At 47.8% G+C, this 19,494-nt stretch overlaps 1 protein-coding gene across 1 annotated transcript; it reads right to left on the reverse strand.

The window, feature by feature from the left end:
* Positions 1-1,003: 1,003 nt before the first annotated feature.
* CLRN3 (clarin 3) lies at positions 1,004-15,330 on the reverse strand. The gene is made up of 3 exons (XM_047072757.1): positions 15,102-15,330; positions 8,562-8,741; positions 1,004-3,352 (listed from the first exon to the last, which is right to left on the reverse strand). The coding sequence occupies exons 1-3, from the start codon at positions 15,328-15,330 to the stop codon at positions 3,072-3,074; spliced, it is 690 nt and encodes a 229-aa protein (XP_046928713.1). The 3' UTR covers positions 1,004-3,071.
* Positions 15,331-19,494: the final 4,164 nt, after the last annotated feature.

The following is a 19,494-nucleotide window of genomic DNA, read 5'->3' on the forward strand; positions in this document are numbered from 1 at the left end:
ACCAGTCTCTGTGCTGCAGTTTCAGAATGAGGAAGGCTCCTGCTTGTGAACCCCTCCCTCCCACACATGCGATGCCTCGTTCAGACTGGCCGCCCGTCTACATCCTGGGGCAGGTGTCAGTGAAAGACGTTGGGCGATATGCAGGCAGCCCAGCTTACTCAGGAAGTACGCTCAGTGCCTGCCTGTCCTTCGCAGAATCTGCAGGCTCCCAGGGCCTCCCGGAGGCCGAGAAGGCTGCCGATCTGTGTGCCCGCACGGCCGCGTGTCACTTATGGGAGCACCGGTATCGCGTGGCCGTGTGGGGCTGGCTGTAAGAACACTGTAGACCCTGAAAAGTGTCACGTCCAGGGAGACCATTTATCCTGCCCGGCCTGATCCACAGGGTTTGTTGAGATGATCAAATACAATTAAAATAATGATAGCAGAGCCTACCTGGAGGTTATCCCTGCCTCCCGGAGTGCTTTGCAAACAACTCACTGGGGAGGGGGAGGGGAGCCTCATCACTTTGACAATAGTGCAAAGTATTAATTTCCCTAAAATTATCATCGTGGACCCTGTGTTCTTATAAAATGGAGGAGCACAATATTCTGCATGACTTTTTTATTTTTGCAAATGTGGACGAACCTTGCCATCTAGCTCATCCTAACAGGACCACAGGACCACACGGGTTAATTAGGGACTCGTAACATGACCGCTGAAACATTCCAATTCCGTAGAATAGCTCAGCCCTCCATAGTGTTTCATGTGGGTCCATTACAACAGACGTGATGCACATTTGTTAAGTGATTTTATTGTATTTTTTTTAATTTAATTTAATTTTTTTTAATGTTTATTTATTTTTGAGACAGAGAGAGACAGAGCAGAACGGGCGAGGGTCAGAGAGAGAGGGAGACACAGAATCCGAAGCAGGCTCCAAGCTCCGAGCTGTCAGCACAAGAGCCTGACGTGGGGCTCGAACTCACAGACCGCGAGATCATGACCTGAGCCGAAGTCGGACGCTCAACCGACTGAGCCACCCAGGTGCCCCAAGGTTAAGTGATTTTAGAACAGCGAATTACGTCTATGTCCAAGAGTGGTCTGCAAACTCTGTTCTTCCTGAAGAAGATTTCTAAAGAACACACACACAGTTTCATTACCTTCTACCTCAGACATAGTGGGAGAGCCATGCTCTTTATCTCCAGAATTGTGCAAGCTAGTTCCCTGTATAGATTCCTGTTTTGAATGGTTCCTCATAGGTCATCTGTGATTTAAGGATTGAGATACTTTGTCCCCTAGCGAAACCAGGCTCTGCTCAAACGCTGAGATGAATAAATGCAGTCTTTATATCCTATAATGTCCTTTGCACCAGCACATGGTGGGGGTGCCTGCCTAGTTAGCAACCCATTTGCATGGATTTGTTACCCTTATCTGTTTTCTCTTCCATGACTTGCCTGCATTATCACACTCTGGTATAAAATTAAACCTTCAAAGAACATAAATGTTTTTAGCTTCAAAGAATTTAGAACATTTTCACTGTTGAGAATCATATTTTTAATGCGCTCAAAGTTGCACAAGTTAATTTATTGGAGTAACCTTGACTTCGGGGTGGGTGGTTATAGAGAACTGACTTTTCAGAGAATGAGCACAGTTTTGTGACTAAGTACCTGTTTTATGTGGAATGTAACACCTGCTTTTGCAATGTCTGTCTTGACTTCTCAACAGTAAGCTCCGTGGGGGGCAGGTATCCGGGTTGGCACAGGACTGATCACATCACAGGTATTCAATTCATGTTTCTTGAATGAAAAAATATTATTTCTAAGACAGATTGTGAAAAAATAGTAGACAAGAAGGTCACGAATCCCTAATAGCTTCATAAAGGATATATCTTTCCGTCCAAAGACACGACATTTTGTAAACTACACCGAGAGACTTCTGCTCTGTTTGGCTTTGGTTATGTCAAGACATGACAGAGTTATTATTTCAGAATCCTGTCCGTGTTCACTCTGACTGACTAGTGGGATATTCAAGCTCAAAAGATCCTCAAAGGGATTTTCTGGAAGAATATCGTACTGGCAAAGTAGGTCTAATCCATTTGGGAGCTCTCCAAAAATTTCCTAGTTGCCTGTTGTGTTCTCATGAGACTGTGAATCGATTCTATCCACCTGTTCTAGAGGGCAAACCGGCATCTGTGTTCTGCGTCTGCCCTGGCCTCGACTCGGGGAATGCCGGCAAGCCACGGTGCTCTAAGCCATGTATTGGCCTCTGGCTGGGCCGGATTCTGCTGGGGCTGACACACTCCCATCCAGGCAACCAGACTGTGTCAACGGCAAAGGGTCGGTTACCAGAACTTGTTGCAATGTGACATTTTCGTTTTGACTAATTCACCGCAATCCTTCTAAACCAAAAATACATTTAGCTTCCCTAGTGTGAAGGCTGAAGGGCTATAATTTTTGTCTTTCTTCATCTTCTCACTTCCTAGTCTTTTCCATATAAAAACTGCACCCTGCCCCCTCAAAAATGGGTTTGAAGGTCATATATCAATACTCCTACCCGCCACTGATTTTGAATTTTGTCAGCAACTAGGGGTCCCGGGGACCAGGGAATTTACCCCAAAGTCTCACCCACCTTTTGCCTCCAACACCTGGTCCTGGAAAGATGAGTTCTGAATCCCTCTGTACCTGAAAGTCTTTGTTCATACAGTGGAATAAAAAATACCTGGTCCCTCCTGAGGAGGAGATCCTAGGTGCTAAAGTGCTTTGAGCTACTTAAAGTAAAGGTGCGTACCACAAACCTTTATTATCTTAGGGAGTGAGACCCGGCTGGAAGGATCCATGGTCTTGGAATCATTCTACTGCTTTGAACGCTGCATGGCCTGCAGACATTTCCCTTTCATCTTCCCCACCCTAGAGGGAAGAAACCTGGTCAAGGGTACATCATTTAAGGAGTGTCACGAGATACAAAACTATCACAAAGTGACAGCCAACCAGGGCTGCCCTTAACCATGCGGATTGTCCAGACAAGCTAGCCAGTAACCTCTCAGGGGCTGACGTACAACAGACTAGACATAATGATGAGACAACATAACATAGAGTTCAGAATAAAATTCCATCTCTGGGAGCGTATTCCATTGGCTTTCTCTGCTCCTGTTTCCGCTGGTGCCTGGCCTTCTGGTAGAAAACGATGATGACCACGGTGACAACACTTAGAAGAATGACGAGAAGCGTGAGCCAAAACGAGTAACCGTAGCTGTGGGTCGTTCCTCTGTAGGTGGTTGTTGGATACAGTGGGTACAGCATCTGGGCCAGCTCTTCCGAGAGATGATTGGATTGTGTGTTGGCCACGAACAGTATCATGGTCAGGAAAACGAACAATGCTGGAAAGAAGATTCAGGTCCGTGAACAATATGAAGTGTTGTGATGCATTTTTCTCATGTCGCTTCCTTCCTTTCTTTTCTTTTTTTTAAAATTTAAATCCATGTTAGTTACCATACAGTGTAATAATGGTTTCAGGAGCAGAACTGAGTGATTCATCACTTAGATATAACATGTCACTTTCTTTCTTAGTGGAACATGTGCTCTGTGGGCATTTATGGGATGGCTAGGTTACGGTCTTCTAGGTGTTAGGGTGTAAAAGAAACGTTAAGAAACGAGCTAGATCCTAGGCGCGAGACGCTAAAGACAGTGCAGGCAGCGTCCGGCCAAGGGCAAACACGCAGCTCAAGCCCATCCCGAAGGGTCTGCTCCGCTGAGGGCGCGTCACATGGCCCCTCCCAGTGCACACAGAGCTGTGCTGAATGAACTGGGGGATGAGTAGACAGGAGAGTCAGAGGAAGCTTTCTAGAGAGGTCTGGATGGTTGACAAGGATTCAAAGAAGCTGGGAGGACACAGCATTGCAAGCAGAAGACACAGCCTACACAAACCCACCCGGGGACAGTGAGCTCAGAGCAGCTGGGACTGTGAGAGAGGACCCCACTGATGGGGAGCCGCTCTGAGGGTCCTGAGCACTGAATACAGAGGAGGAGATCACCGCAGGGAGCCCCAGACACTGGCTCGGAGGCTAGACTTTCATTCTGCACACGATGGAGTGTGGCGATTAACTGGGAAGGGTCTTCTCACTAAGCTCATTTTATTTTATTTTTATTCTGTTTAAAGTTTATTTATTTATTTTGAACGAGACAGAGGGAGTGCAAGTCGGGGAAGGGCAGAGAGAGGAGGAGACAGAGAATCCAAAGCGGGTTCTGCACTGTCAGCTTGGAGCCCGACGTGGGGCTCGAATTCACAAAACCGTGAGATAATGACCTGAGCCGAAAGCAAGAGTCAGGCGCTTAGCCGATCTGAGCCACCCAGGCACCCCATAAACTCATTTTAGAATGTTTTGGTTGTCTTATCATCCCTTTTTTATTCTTCATAACGTCCTCCCCTGGAGAATGTGCCTTGGTATCGATTCTGGACAGCCACCTTGGCCCCCATGGAGAACAGAGTCCTGGAGTCAGAGAGAACTGGATTCCAGGGCTCTGGCCTCCTGGCCCCGGGTGACTTGTACACTTCCCTGGACCTCTTTCCTAGCCTTCCAGAGGGGGTCAGCTGGAGGCAAAGAGAAGATTCGGATTCATGGTTGGTTGAACTAGGGCTGGGCTGGGAGTGGGGAGGGGGTGACGGCCAAAGGGCACGGGGTTCTCTCTGAACTGATGCAATGTTCCAAGGCCGACGGAAGTGGCGTTTGCACATCTCTGGGAGCATTTACCCAACACTCGACAGACTTGGGGGGAGTGGTCAACGTGTCCTGGCTGCAGCCCACACCCGGGGACTTTCCCCAAGCCTCCAAAGGCTCTAGCTTGTGGGCTTTTGTGTGAGAAGAGTGCTCTGACTCTCCCCGATGGCAGACCTTCATCCTCAGTGTGACGGTTTCACTTCTCAATAATTTGTGCATCTGAGAGCCCTCTCCTCTGATGCTCTGTGCGTCTCACACTCCAATTAGCCTTCATTGCGCTCTTGTGAAAGTTCTTATGAAAACTTAGTCACAAAGGGGCGGGGTGAACACAGGGTTAACACACGTTTTCATTCGATGGAACGTGCTGGCTTTGGTTTGAACTGGGAGGGGCTGTTGCAGACAGGTGCTGACGTGAGCCCCTGTATGAAGGAGATGCCTCTCCTTGTCTCCTCTCCAGCCTTCGGGGACAGGGGATTCACAGAGGGATAAAGGGAGCCCCGAGGTAGAAGGGGGATCTCCCGAAGGCTCAGGACATTGTCGCCAGTCCTGGCCTGTCACCCTCAGTCCACGGGACCTGTCACATCACTTTCTGCTCTCTGGGTTCCTTGGCTGAGGATCAAATGTGTGGGGGAAGACAATCTGGAGAGTTCTCTCAGGCTCCAACATTCTCCTATGGTTATACCCACTATGGTCAGGGCTGGGCCATGCCGGGCCGGTATGGTGCTAAAGGCAGGCTGGGGTCAGGGGACACAGGAGCCTGGGAGGTGACTGCAGGCGGAGACTCACGGAAAAGGAGTTTTCACTACCTTCCGCACAGCCCAAGCCTATGTGAAGACGATCGGGAGTCCCCAGAGGCAAACCCGGGGCAAAAGCCTGGCTTCTCAGAGCTCTGGGATCAAGAAGTCATGGGAGGCGTTCAGAGGAGGCCAGACACAAAGCCCAACGCCACAAAGCTCTCCCTGTGACCTCTGCCAGAATGCAGACCTTCTCCTGACACACGGATATCATCTCAGACTGTTTTCCTGACTCCCCCGCAGACTCTTCCGTGTGTTCGAACTTGCCCCAAGCCGGGAAAGGAACGCCACACGACTCTCTCCCCGTCAGACAAAGCTTTGTTGTTACAAGTAGGTGGGGATGGAGGGGTTGAGGGGAAGGCCGCCGGCCTGGTGTTTTTCTTGTTTTCTTCCACAAACGTGCATCGGCCTCCGCCATGTAAAGAGCCAGTGCATACTCAGCTGTGGAGACAGAGCCTAAAGCTCCAGCTTTGCAGAAACAGGGTCTATGAGGCAATGGGCTTTGAGACCTGCAGGCTGTAGAGTGGCGACATCGTCCCGTTTTGTCCCTACGACCCCGTATCCAATCTAGGTCCTTATTTCCCTCTTGAAGACGCCCCCAGCCCCCGCTCCAAGGGGTCAGGCGTCCCAGCCGTTGGCTGAGTCAGCCAATGAGTTCAACTCCATGGAGGTTGTTCCAGGGCCGGGGAAGGACAATTCCAGGGAGAGTCAGATTTGGGGGAAAAGAAGTCCTTTCAGAAGAAAGGGGTTGTTGGCCAACATCCTGACTTTAAGGGGACCTGTCTGCTGTCTGCTGCTTAACACCAGAGAGAACACTGGGAAAATCAAGAGAGAAGCAACCTGCAAGGCATCTGTTCTGAGGGCGTGGGTCGAGACCCAGAATCCAGCTGCACCTGAAGCCACTGCCTTTTTTAGTTTCTTAATTACCTGAGCAAAAATTAAAATAATCCTTTTTTTTTTTTTTTTTTTTTTTACCCTGGCAAAGAGTGCCAATGAGCCCTGCCTTTGGTTTGACCGAGGTGAGTTGTAGTGGTAGAAAGAGCTTGGGGAAAGGAAGCCTGGCCTTTGGGTGAGGATATCTGAGTTTGTAAGCGAGTCCCTTAGCATGACTCTTGGGGAAAGCTGATGCAGGAACACTCATTCCACAGCGCTGTGGGGCCTGGCCCACGGTGGATGCCCTTTAACTCGGGGGGTTGGCTTGTGTTTACCACCAGGTAATACAACCACAGGAAGAAAGGAAAGGGCAAGTCATGCATGAATGTGGCTAAAGCAGCCCAACCCCAATCCTCAGAGCCAAGGGGTGGGTATGCAGTGTGCCCGTACAGGCGTTCCTGGTTCCCGCCTCTGGCCTGGCTTGCCGATTATGAATGGGACTCTTAAGAGCATTCCATTTGTGAGCGTCCAGCTGCTTGGATTTCCCCTGTTTCATGCCGTCTGGGGCTGGCTCCTCAACTATTAGTGTGAAGAAGGCGGAAGTGTCCTTACCACTTGGAGCTGCCTGGGCTCCAGCCAGGGCATCCTTTCCCACCCACCCTGCCCCCCAAGAGCCCTGTTCTTCTCCAGCACACCACTGCTGAGAGCCACAGCTCAGAGACCCGGGGACCTCTTCCCGCCACCTGAATCCGGCCTGTGCAAGGATGGCCTCTCACAGAAGGACAGAAGGAAGCAGCCCCGAGTCCTCCTTGAGGCTTCCTGATACCAGACCACCTTTCCTGTGCTGGAAAGTTCCGGGCCCGGGGTTAAAATGCACTACCTAGAACTTAGATGAAACCACATCCAGAGTCCTCCCAAGGGGAGGACAGACTTCTTCAGATCCTTTCTCGAGATCAGGTTTTCATGGTGGAGAGAGAGAGAAAGCAGAAGAAGCCTGGCCACCTGGCGAGGGCAACGAGGCCCCCCACTGAGCAGGCCTTTGGGCATTTACGGCAGCTGCAGAGCCTGGCGAAAACCCAGCGAGAGCCACACACGCTGTGACTCAAGATGCACTTCCCATCTGCGCTGCACCCCCCACCCCAGCCTGGACCAGTAAACAAGTAAAATAAGCCAGTCACACTGCACAGAATCAACCGGGGCTCACACATCACCCGCAAGAAGGGTGTTGGCCCCAGATCCTCTAAATGACCTTCTTTGTGGTTCTCTGTGGCACAGCCATACAGAGGTGTCATGTTTGGGTTCTAGCCCACATTGACTGTTGTTACTTGGAGGTGAGAAGGAGAGTAAATAAGTGTGTGTGTGTGTGTGTGACTGTGTGTACGTGTGTGCGTGTGTACATGTTTGTGTATGTGCATCTGTGTATGCATGCATGCACTTCTGTGTGTGTGCACATCTGTGTGTATGTTTAGATGTGTGCATATGTGTGGGTGTGCATGCATGCACATGGGTGTATGTGTGTGACCATACGTGCACATGTATGCATGTAGAAGTATGTGCTTGTGTGCATATATGTGTATACATTTGTGTGTGTGCACACCTATATATGCGTGTGTGCACACCGATGTATGTGTGTGTGTGTGCGCACCTGTGTATGTGTGTGTGCACACAACTGTGTATGTGTGCATGTGTGTGCATATCCATGTTGGTATGTGCATGCGTGTGCACACTTGTGTATGTATGTGTGTTTGTCACCTGTGTATGTATGAGCGTGTGTGTGTGTGTGTGCACCTCTATACCTTACACGGAACCCCACTTGGAGTTAAACACGCTACAGGAGTTTTGTTGTCACAGATGAATGTTTTGTGGACTTAGAAGCATCATGTTTAACTCCTTACGTTCTACACTCGAGAGCAGAGACTGGCATCTGTTACGCATTTTAACACGTCACACCCTGCCCCCATCTGGCCCCTTGCCTCTCACCGGTGCATTTAAAACCATTTTATTTCCCAGGATGCTTAACAACGCTGCAGATGGGCAGAAGGAGAGCCCAGGCCGCAGCACGCAGCTTGGCACCTACTAGGTCTCCTCAGTTTCTACAGCCCGGCGGTGGCCACGCGGGCTCCTGTGTGTGCCAGATTCAGAGACGCAGAGACGCCGGGGACGTGCTTCCCAGCTGAGCGCCGGGTGCTCCCGGCGACACTCACCAGCAAGGCCACTCCAGGTGTACACGCCCACGGGCCCCAGGAATGTCTGGTAGGGGTTGCTGATGCTGTTGTAGAAGGTGAACCCGGAACTCAGCAGCGACGTGCACAGGCTGAGCACCAGCAGCAGGACGGCCACCAGGTGCAGCGTTCTTCGGGAAGAATTGTTCAACTTCTCTAGAACTAAAGCAGCGTTGGGTCAGCACGGAGCGCAAAATGCAAACCCCAGCCCTACAGACGGGAGGGCCACTCCCCGCCACCCGGGTGGCTCTTGGACTCCATCCGCTTGGGCACCGGGGTTAGGAGCTGCAGGGGGCATCTCGGTGTGCGGGAGCAGGAAGGGGCGGGGCCTCACGATGCTCAGGCCCCCCTTGAATGTGTGTAACCACAGGACCGTCCCAATTTCAATTTCCCAGAGGAAAGAGGGTGCCCTCCTCGATAGAGCTGCTACAGGGCTGGACGGCCCTCCTCAGTGCGTTCTGGCCTCAGACGCCTGCCATGGGCATTTCCACATCATCACGGACAGTGTCCCCCCCGCTCGGAGCACTACGATGCTTCCACTTGGGGGAACTTACAGGAGGCCACTCTGAAAACCTGTGACAGAGAGGATCTGGTAGAGGCTGAGATTTCGGAGGTCGGCCCGTTACAGAGAAGGCCAGGAGGAGAGGAGCTGATGGTGACCAGGTAGCTGGCCCTGGAGACAGGCAGATGACTGCTGTGTGGACAAGTGAGGTGTCTCCACACTTCCCGACTTCACTTCCCCGGAGCCGGAGAGGACCCAGGGCCCACGTGGCTCGAATGCATGCGGAGGATGGACCTTGGGTGAACCATCAGAATTCTCTCCGAGCTGAATTCCTCTGGGTCCTGACAGCATTTTATAAAACGCGCGTATATCTCTTACGTGCAGAGGGGCTCCAGACATGAATACGCACTCGTATCCGAAACACAGATGCCCTGGGCCCCTGGCCATCAGTTCCTGCTTTTGCCATCCTGCTGTTTCTAACCGCAACCAGCCACCCTCCCCGTGTCCCTGCTTCCTCTGCTCGCTCCTCTGTTTACGACACCAAACGACCGGTGACCGGAGGCACGTGTCCCCACGCTTACCTGTAACCCCAGCCAGGCACTTACAGAACGTCTCCAAAGGCTCCCGGTGCGTTTTGGGGCCCCGGTGACTGCCACCACATCGACTAAAGTGTTTACCAAGATGTCCTGTGAAAGCCACGGCGACGTACAGAAAAAACAATCGGGGAAAAAGATTTCCGAGCTCCTAGTAACACGCTAACAAAATCCTTGGGAGTTGCCAGATGTAAGAACCGTGACTAGGGGGCTGGTAAGAGAAAGTAAAAGCCTTCTTCTTTCCCTTCCTGTTTCTCAGGCCCCTGGGAAAGAGCAGAGAGCCACTCAGAGCCTCACCACAGAGCAGCTTTAAAGAACAGAAACCAGAAGGGCCAGGAAAGATCCCTTGTCCCAGGGCTCGGGGGCCCCTTGTCTGTGCCTTTGGTCCCAATGCTTCAAAGAACAGGAGCCCCAGGGCCTTGTGCGCACCAGGGAGGAGCGTCCTAGCGGCAAGGGGCCCTCTCTTTGCAAGGTGTCTCCTTCTCATCACTGTGTCGCCTCAATTATTCGAAATCTCTTCATCGTGCTGTGCCCAGATGCGTATCTCCAGGACTTCTGCCCAGAGTCCTGATGCTTCCTCTGGAGCAACACAGAATCCCCTTGCTCCGCTCTGCCTGACAGCCTTTCAGGTATTTGAAGAGAGATCGAAACCCCAGTGTGATTGACAGCCCGCGTCTCCGGAATGTTCTTTGTCAGGCATGAATCCAAAGCTCCTGCCAGCCTGACCCCAGCTCTGTACACACTTTACTCTGACTCCAAGCTTCAAAACATGCTGGCCAGAGGGCACAGCTCTCCCGGGGTCCGAACACCTACATTGCGAATTCAGATTTGTGGCTGTTAATCAGCCGTCCTCTGGGAGGGAGACAGATTTCCTGTCACTGGACAGTGGACAGCGAGAGGCTGCAGAAACCAAACTGGTGAAAACAAGAGCAGGGACTTGGACACCGCCCCGTGCAGCCCTGGGAGCCCTGTGGGGGAGCACAGAGGGCAGAAGAGGGGGGTTCCCAGCCCAGCGACATGGACACGATGACGTCACCGCCCTTGGCTGGAGAACATTTTGCTCCTCGGTGAGAGGCGGGCCTGAGAGCAAAGTTCACCTCCCACACGGCCAGTCCCCTTGTGCCCAGCGGTACCTGGACTTCTGCTAATGACCCACGGGCAGGGCCAAGTCCTTAGCACAGCTCTCTGTGTGACGCATCCCAGGTAAGAAATCTAATGACATAGGTTAAACTAAAAATGTGGTCCTTCCCGCCACCGCCGATTGCCTGGGTGGGGACGGCCAGGGTCCGATGGCCACCTGCCCTCCGGGCACCACACGCCCTCCAGGGCAGCCACTGGGGTCGGGCTGTTCTGAGGGCCCTGAGCTCAGGCTGAGATTTTCATTGCTCTCGGGTAGCACACACCTGCTTTGGAACTGGTGGATGACGACACCAGAGCAGGAGTAGGACAAAAACGGGAAGAAGGACACACGTATTCAGCGGTGCGGGGTCTGGAGAGTTTCCAGCCGTCACCACGAGGAAGCATTGCTCCTCCCTGGATACCAAGGAGGAAGCTCGAAGGTCTAATCAGAAATGTGCTGGGGACCAAACAAACTCGGTGTTTAGCCAATAAGAAATAATTTGGATGCTTAACTAGAAAATAAGGCATTTCAGTGTGGGGAAAATGCCACCTCTGAGGTGCGCTGGAGAATATTTCTGCTTTATACACTTATTAAATGCTGTAAATGGATGTACGTTTGCAAATGGTGAACATTCCTCTTGTTCAGAGTAAACTACAAAGTGACAGTCAGGTTAGGCTTTGTTTTAGACTCTTGGTAAGATCGAACAGACATGATTTTTCAAAAGGGAGTCAATTTGGAGCCTACTGACTCAGACTTTTCTTTGTATTGATGTAGCAATTTATCTTAATTTTAACTGCCGTATTTTAAAATTCTAGTTCAGCCTCTGAATATCCTGCCACACAGGTATGACAGCTATATCTCCCAGCCTCCTCCTTGCTCAGAACTCAGACAATGGAAGCTGGAAATTTGGGGAAAGTTAGCAAGAACGAAATAGAATAAACCCCCATAGCATCTGACAGCTGCTCGCTGCCTACAAAATTAGCAAATACATTCCGTTCTTTTCTCTTCCTTTTTCAGGGCCAAGCGTTGGAATCAGGAAAACCACCTCACAATTGGAACTAATTGCCCAGATTCTGGCAACCTCAGGAAAGAGGCCATGGCCCCCACAGCTGGGAGGCAGAAATGTGCCTGGGGCAGCGGGCAGTGTGCAGAAATGGGTCATCTGGACATCCGGGCTTTCTGTGCATGGAGATTTAACCCTTCGGGACCCACTAGCCATCTGGTCCTTCTAGCTCTGGTTTTCCAGAAGTCCTCAGAACTCAGGGGAGAGCCAGTGGCTTTGTGGGTGGGTGGGAACTGCCACCACCCGCTCCTCAAACACCTGGTCACCAGGGAGCCTGGCCTGGTGGACCCCTCAGCCCGTGGACCACAGCATACCCCTAACAGGCTGGGCCTTTGAGATCTTCCAAAAAGTCCCAGCTGGCATGCCGAGCCTCTGGGAAATGTATCTGGGTTCTCTCGGGGAGAGAAGGAGGGAGAGTGCATTTTCCACCCTTATGCTCCATCACCCAGCGTGGTCATGTCTCTGGGGACGAGTAACAAGTTGCTCGTCCTTGGAAAAGCATAGGTGTATATGGGGCGGGGTAGGCGAGTAGGAGTATTAAGGAAGAAATAAGCCTCTTTTGTTCATCTCCTTGCAATTCATTGATTTTTGCAGCAGATTTACTTTTTCTATTTATTGGTAGCTTGGGCCAATGGTGCAATTTTGGGTCCCCTGAGAACAAACTGGGTAGGTGGAGAAAAGAGACTGGTGGGCCAGTTGTTTGTTTGTTTGTTTGTTTGTTTGTTGTTGTTGTTGTTTTGGGTGGGGGGGGAGATTGCAGACTGGGTGAAATTCTCCCTTGCTCTCATAGCAACCTGCACCACCTGATTTCACTGATGGGGGCCTTTCTCTAGATAGAAGCTATGGTGAGTTGACCAAGGCCAGCAGCCATGTGCAACGCCTCTCATATCCCCGCCCCTCCCTCATGAAGCAGCTGCTCAGGGAAGTGTTTTGGACTGACATTCACGATCCAGAACTTTTGGAGTAGCAAAAGCCAGGTGCTTACTGGTAGACACAGGGCCTGTAACTCTTCACCTGGATGTTGAACAAACCTGGAGACCTCTAGAAGAAGCTAGGACATGTCCTGGTCAGGCTGAGCTGCCCAAATAGTCTAGCGACACCTTGGAGAGTCTGCTTTCCAGGTTTGGCTGAATATTTCCCCCACCAGTTGACATATTGGTGGTGGATTCTTCCGGCATGTGGATATCAGCCACTGTCCCTTTATGCTGTGCTGTCATTTCCAAATCTACAGCCCCCGTCGGCACGATATGTTCAATCCCATGCCAAAATGTAGCAGAGCTTGGCAATAGTAACTATTCTTTGGAGATCTTCAGGCCAAGAAGCTGGCATGGTTGACATCTTATTAAATGGAGAGGTTAGCCCTTCACTGCTGGGGAAGGAAGTGGCATCTATGCAGATACTATTATACCGCCGACGATTGGTTGCTGATTTGAGATGAGCCCCAGGTGGTCATGAGAAACCAGCAGAGCAGCACCCCTTCCTCAGTCTCCAATTCTGCTCTCCAGGGAAAACATCCCTGGGTCTGCAGCGGCTGAACACCACGATATACGTCCTAGTTACATGACGTTTCCCTATCTTGGAGAACTGTGGAGTACTCCAAGTTCAAGGGTTGTAAAAAACCATCAGCAAGGAAGCCCCCATGGGCTCTGGGGAGCCCTCAGCAGACATGAGCTGGAGCAGCTGAACTGTGTGCCTTCACTGATCAGGACGTGGTTTATCTTCCACGGCACCTAGAGGCTGGCAGTGACTTCACGACATTGGAACGCGGCTCTGCAGTAACAGAGTAAAAGCAGAGAGCCAGGCAAAGCAAAGGCAAATGTGGGCCCTGAGCCTTCAGGATTGTCCCAGCCTACTCCCACCCCTGCCCTCTCCACTCCATGGTGCCCACTTCCCTCACACGGGGCTGCAGAGCCAGGCTGGCACCTACCCTTGCGGCCTCTGAGGTTCCCTGACACAGGGAAGCAGGGCTCTCCCTGAAGCCACGTCTCTCAAATTGGAGCCGACTGATTCCGAACAGACACAGCATGAAAATCAAAAAATCCGCAGGCTGCTATCACATATTTTAAAAAATGTTGAATGTGTCTGGAGATTCAGGAACTATGACACATTCTGGTTTTGAAAATGCTATTCACATCCTGAATGTGTGACTGAATCTTGGAAAGTCTTAGCTTCTGGGTGCCGCAAAGGGAATATTCCTCCTTTCCCTGAGAAGCTGAGGTCAGGGCTGGAGGGGGGGGTGGGGAGGGAGGTGGCATTACCGACAGGCTGGAGGAGACGTTGCTTTTGCTAATGTCTTAAAAGACAAATTCTATAACTTGGAAATACAACCACGTTGCTCAAACTCAGACTAAAGGCTTGAGTCTAAGGCTCCAACTCAAACTAAATATTACATTTGTACGAGATAGAAAACCATGCACATTTACAAGTCAAGAGGTAATGACTGTATCGGGCTGATAATGCCTGGCTACCGGTATGCAACACTGTTTAATGCAAGGTCAAGGTGCTGAATAAGTTACAAAGACCGCTCTTAATTTTTGAAAATGTAGTGGTATATGTTCAATCTTCAAAAGTCAAATAGGTAGCTAAATTCAACTTAGCATTCTCAGTGAATTTTTGTGTTCCACCCATCAAGAGAGGAGAGCATTATTATATAAGAAATCAGGAAAAAAAATGGGGCATTCCTACAAAACATGCAATTAATAGAATTAACAGAAATTTAGTACCAGGTCCGACAAAAATGAGATGTTTTGGAGGTAAAAATTCAAATTCGAGTAGATTAAAGAAATGAACTGCAGATCTAAGAAGGAGAACCTGATCACATTTTCCACTTTAGTTTTTCCTTGCCACCAATGAGGTTCTGGACAGGGACTGTTACCCCATCTAAAATACCACCATCCATACGCATACTTTTCCTACTACCCTCCTATGTTGGATACCATATTCCTGCTACATATATTGAATTAATCAGTTACTTGTCAGTAGCCTTGGTAATATCACTTAAACATCGCCTCTGCCAGAATTATGTGGACCACGGTGCTCATAGGCACAACCAGAACCGAGGAAGCTAAAACAATAATGTGGTGAAGTTTCAAAATTAAAGATATATTTTCATACCTACAAGCCATCTCAACGCTTACAAGGAGATCATTTTTGAACAGTTCTTTGGCCCATAAGGAGGATGACTTGGGTCTTACCCAGCTAACACAGTCTCACTGCACCCCATTCAGATTAATTTATCATTTACCTTCAAAGCCTTTTTGTGATTCCTCAAGTCCATGACTGAATTCTTGGTGACTCTTGCCTTGAAAAAGTCCATAGGTGATAACAAGACTACCGTTTGAAGACGAGTCACTGATGGCAATTTGACTGCTGACCCATTCTTGAGTCCCGAGCATGGAGCAGACTACGATGAATGACCCAAAGCTTGTAAAGAAGCTGGATAAAAACATCAGTGTTTTCTTCTTCGTAGGCATCTTCTCAGGAAAGTAGGGGTCCTAAGGTTAAAAAAATATCAAAGGTCTTTTGATAATATTTTTGGACCCACTTGGAGTCCAGTATTTAGAAATGGAGTCGAATGCTTCTTATAAAATATGAAAGCTTGCTCTTCATAGGAAGGAATATACCGAGGACCATTGGACTATGAACATGGCCATAAAGATTTACAGCACCTGAACTTTGGTCTGGAGTAAGGGGTTGCTATGGTTACAGCCAACCAGTGGAAACAAGGGTTAGGCATGGTCTTCCTAAGGACTTCCTGGATCACACAATTAATTTATAACTCTTTGCCATGTGCCCTCGAAGCAAGTTCAGCCTACCATGTCAGGACAGAACTAGAATCCCTAAAAAAATGTGGATCTGTCCTTCAAAAATGTTGCTGATTCTAGCAGCCAACAACATAGACTTGCTTTACTGGTTAAGGACTTGACCCTAACAACAGTTCAAAAAGAACCCTAAGAAGATTAAGTCTTTGCTAAAGGCTCTATGGAACGAAAAGAGAAAAGTTTACAAGCTCCTTAGTTTTTGACTTTGCTGGAGAGGTGCACGTTTGAAATTTCCTCTTCCAAACTAGACTGTATTTGCACGTTATTTAAATTATAACTTGAGAAGGTACATCTTTATTTGTCTTTCGTGCTCTGATGGAAATGGTTCTGAACATTCTGGCATTAGGGCTTTCTGCCACCTATCCATCCTCCCTGTTAAGCAACTAATGGTTTACCAATGCTCCTTTCTGTCTCTCAGAGAAACTCCCCCACACTGCAAGCAGATCACTTCTCGAGATAATAAAAAGATGTCCACAACGTGTCTGTCTTCCTCTTTTTTATTGTGCTCTCTTATTACAAAGTAATATTGTGTAGGCACATTCGTGTCCAGTGCTATTCTAAATAGCACCAAACTTGTTTGTGGTGGAATGAGTCGGTTGTCTGTCTTTCTCCTGAGAGGAACTGGGCTGTGGGGGCTTCAGGACTCGGGACGTAATTGTTTCGCTCAACACTAGACCCCAGGGTCTGTCAAAGAGCAGATTCAGCCAATATTGGTTAAGTGAATTATTGGAGACACAAAAACAAATACTCCACTATCGTGGACACATATGCTGTTTCAGTTTTTAATTCACGATGGCCAATATATATATATTGGCCATATATATATATGTGTGTGTGTGTGTATATATATATATATATATATATATATGTATATACCGTGAATGAACATCCTTCTACATAAATCTTGTCTATATCTCTGGGTATCTCCTGGCTTAGATTTCTGGAAGTGAATCAGAGCACGTGAACTTTTACTGAAGCTGTTGCTTTTTGCTGCCCAGCTGCTCATTAGAAAAATTTGCAGTGATCTGACCACCCCCTCTTCACACAGCGAATGGCACGCTTCACTTGAGCTTCACAGCATTGCATAGTATCGGGAAAACTGTTTTTTCCCCCCAATTAAGTCTATTTATTTTGACTACATTTTTAAGGGATGGGACAGAATTTCAGAATTTTCAAATTACAACTTCAGCATGTTAAGGGGTGGGGCAGAATTTCCTTTTAGCCCGTTTTCTGAACATAATTTCGTATCGGGATATGCACATGAGATATGCTCATTACAAAAACTATATCGAATAGAAGTAATGGAAATAAAGACAAAAGCAATTACGATTAAAAATTCACCCTAGGAGAAGTAATTCTGGTCAGCCTTGGGCAGAGACTTTTACCTCACACCTTCGTGTCTATGCATGCATTCATAATAAAACCAAGTTCTACTCTCTGTTGAACTCTAAAATGTGCTAGTACAAATCTCAGCAATTTTTCATGGGACTCCTCGTCAATCAGGTTTATCCTTGTATCAGGTGACCATAATTTACTTACACGTGTCTTTTTGGGGGGACGGTTTTGTTGCATTTTCACTGCTGTACCCACGATGTGATGAGATCCCTTACGCGTTGAATTTTGTTAGCCTTTCCAGGTGTTTCTTCCTGATGAATTCTTACCCCCAGAGCTGTTGAGTCAACAAATAGGTGCAGATCAGCAGAAAGTTTGGGCCAGTTTAAACATTGTGCACTTTGTGCGGGGACTTCATTTTCCCCCAGCCTCATCACCACATATTAGTACTGATCCTTTTAACCTTTTACAAGCTGGGAGAGGAGAAATAGGTCATTGGTGTTATTTTACAAGAAGAAGCAGTGATGATTAACTTATGTTAGTATGTTGATCATTCATTGGTGTTTCCATTTTCACACATTTTCCATTGGCAGTGTTGGTTCATTTATTGTATGTAGAGATGCTATTTTGTATATGATTGATTGTACAGTAAGGGCATTGACCCGTGTCAACTCCACACGGCACATAGATGTACACGAATACATACGTACATTCATTTCAGCGTTTGCATTTCACATATTTGTAGGGTTTTTGCTTTTTTTAACATCTTTGAAAATGTTTTGCTTCCTGAAGTTAAAAATGTCTGTACAGTCAGTCAAATATTTGTCTTATTTGTCCTGGATTCGATATCTCAACTCCCAAGTAATGAGGCCTTCTGCATATTCAAACCAGCTCAAGTTTTCTTAAAAATGGAAAAGGGATGCACTTTGTAAGGACACATGGTTATATCACAGTTCCCAAGGGGAGGGGGACAATGAGAACTCAGGACGTCACCCCAAACTCGCAATTTCCATTTTCTCTGCTCCTTTCTACATATATTCCACTCTTCTGGGTTTATTTTTTCTATATTAAGTGTCGTTTTTTGCCATTATCAGATTTCTGTCCTTAGACTTACTTTGCTTTCCTCTTCCTAATTTTTTTTTAAAATAAATGTTTCATTTCCTTAATTATTTTGTTACTGGATTAATAATGAAAGTATTTAATACTGAATTTTCTTTTCGATGTAGGACTTTGGCCAGGTCCCATAGGTTTTAGGTAGAGTCTTTTGCAAACTGACATGTAACATTTTGAAATTGCAATTTTTGTTTCTTCCTTAATGAGGAATAAGTTTGTAAAATAATGATATGATAGTATAGTTTCTATTTTTTGTTATTTACTTTTGCTTTTCTATAATTTTGATAAAAGAATGTAGTCTTGCGATGTTTACTCTTTGCATTTTATTGATATTTTCTGTGTCAATTTATAAGCCATTTATATAAACCTTTGTAGCATTTCATGTCACTTGACGCTATTCCATTTTATGGATTTACCATCATTTATTTTTTAAGTTTATTTATCTGTTTTGAAAGAGAGAGAGAGAGGGCATGAAAGCAGGGGAGGTGAAGAGAGAGAGGGAGACAGAATCCCAAGCAGACTCCACACTCAGCACAGACCCCGACACAGGACTCGATCTCACGACCGTGAGACCATGACGTAAACCAATATCAAGAGTCAGACGCCCCTACCATCATTCATTTAACAATGTTCTGTTTTGGACATTCGGACAACAACGTATGGGAAAGCTCTCTTTCCTACAGCGCTGGGAAAGGCTGGCTATTACGTTTTTAAATTCTGGACGTTGTTATCGGTAATACAGGTAATTGTTATATAACAATTCTGTGATCTACCTCTCTGTGATCACTATAGTTTTACCTTTCCTAGAATTTCATAGAAATGATATATATAGTATGTAATCTTTTGTATAGGGTTTGCTTTGAGATTCATCTGAATGTCCCCAAATTTGTTAATCCATTCAGCCATGGGACTCTCGAGTAGATTCAAGTTATTGACTACTATGAACAAAGCTACTAGGAGCATTTGAGTACAAGTCTTTGTGCGGATATTTTCTTTCCTTTCTCTCGCATAGATTCATAGGAGAGAAACTGCTGGGACATGTGGTAAATATATTTAACTTTAGAAGAAGCTGACGGGATGTTTTTCCGGAGGGGCTGTGCTAACGCGCATTCCCACGAGCTCTGAGTGTGGGGTTACAGTGGCTCCATATCCTCGCCAACACTTTCTATTATCAGCCCCTTAAAATCTGGCATTACAATGAGTGCTTAGTAGTGTCTCGCGATGGTTTCGAGTTGCATTTTGCTAACATCAATATCACGGAGCATCTTTTTATGTGCTCACTCACCTTCTGTATACCTTCTCTGGTGAAATATCCGTATCAGTCTTTTGCACATTTTCTTACCATGGTTTGTCTTCTTCCTGTTGAGTTCT

Source organism: Lynx rufus, unplaced genomic scaffold, assembly GCF_022079265.1.
Source record: "Lynx rufus isolate CCGP_SWC_20201006 ecotype Redwood Valley unplaced genomic scaffold, mLynRuf1.p SCAF_11, whole genome shotgun sequence".
Lineage (NCBI taxonomy): Eukaryota > Metazoa > Chordata > Mammalia > Carnivora > Felidae > Lynx > Lynx rufus.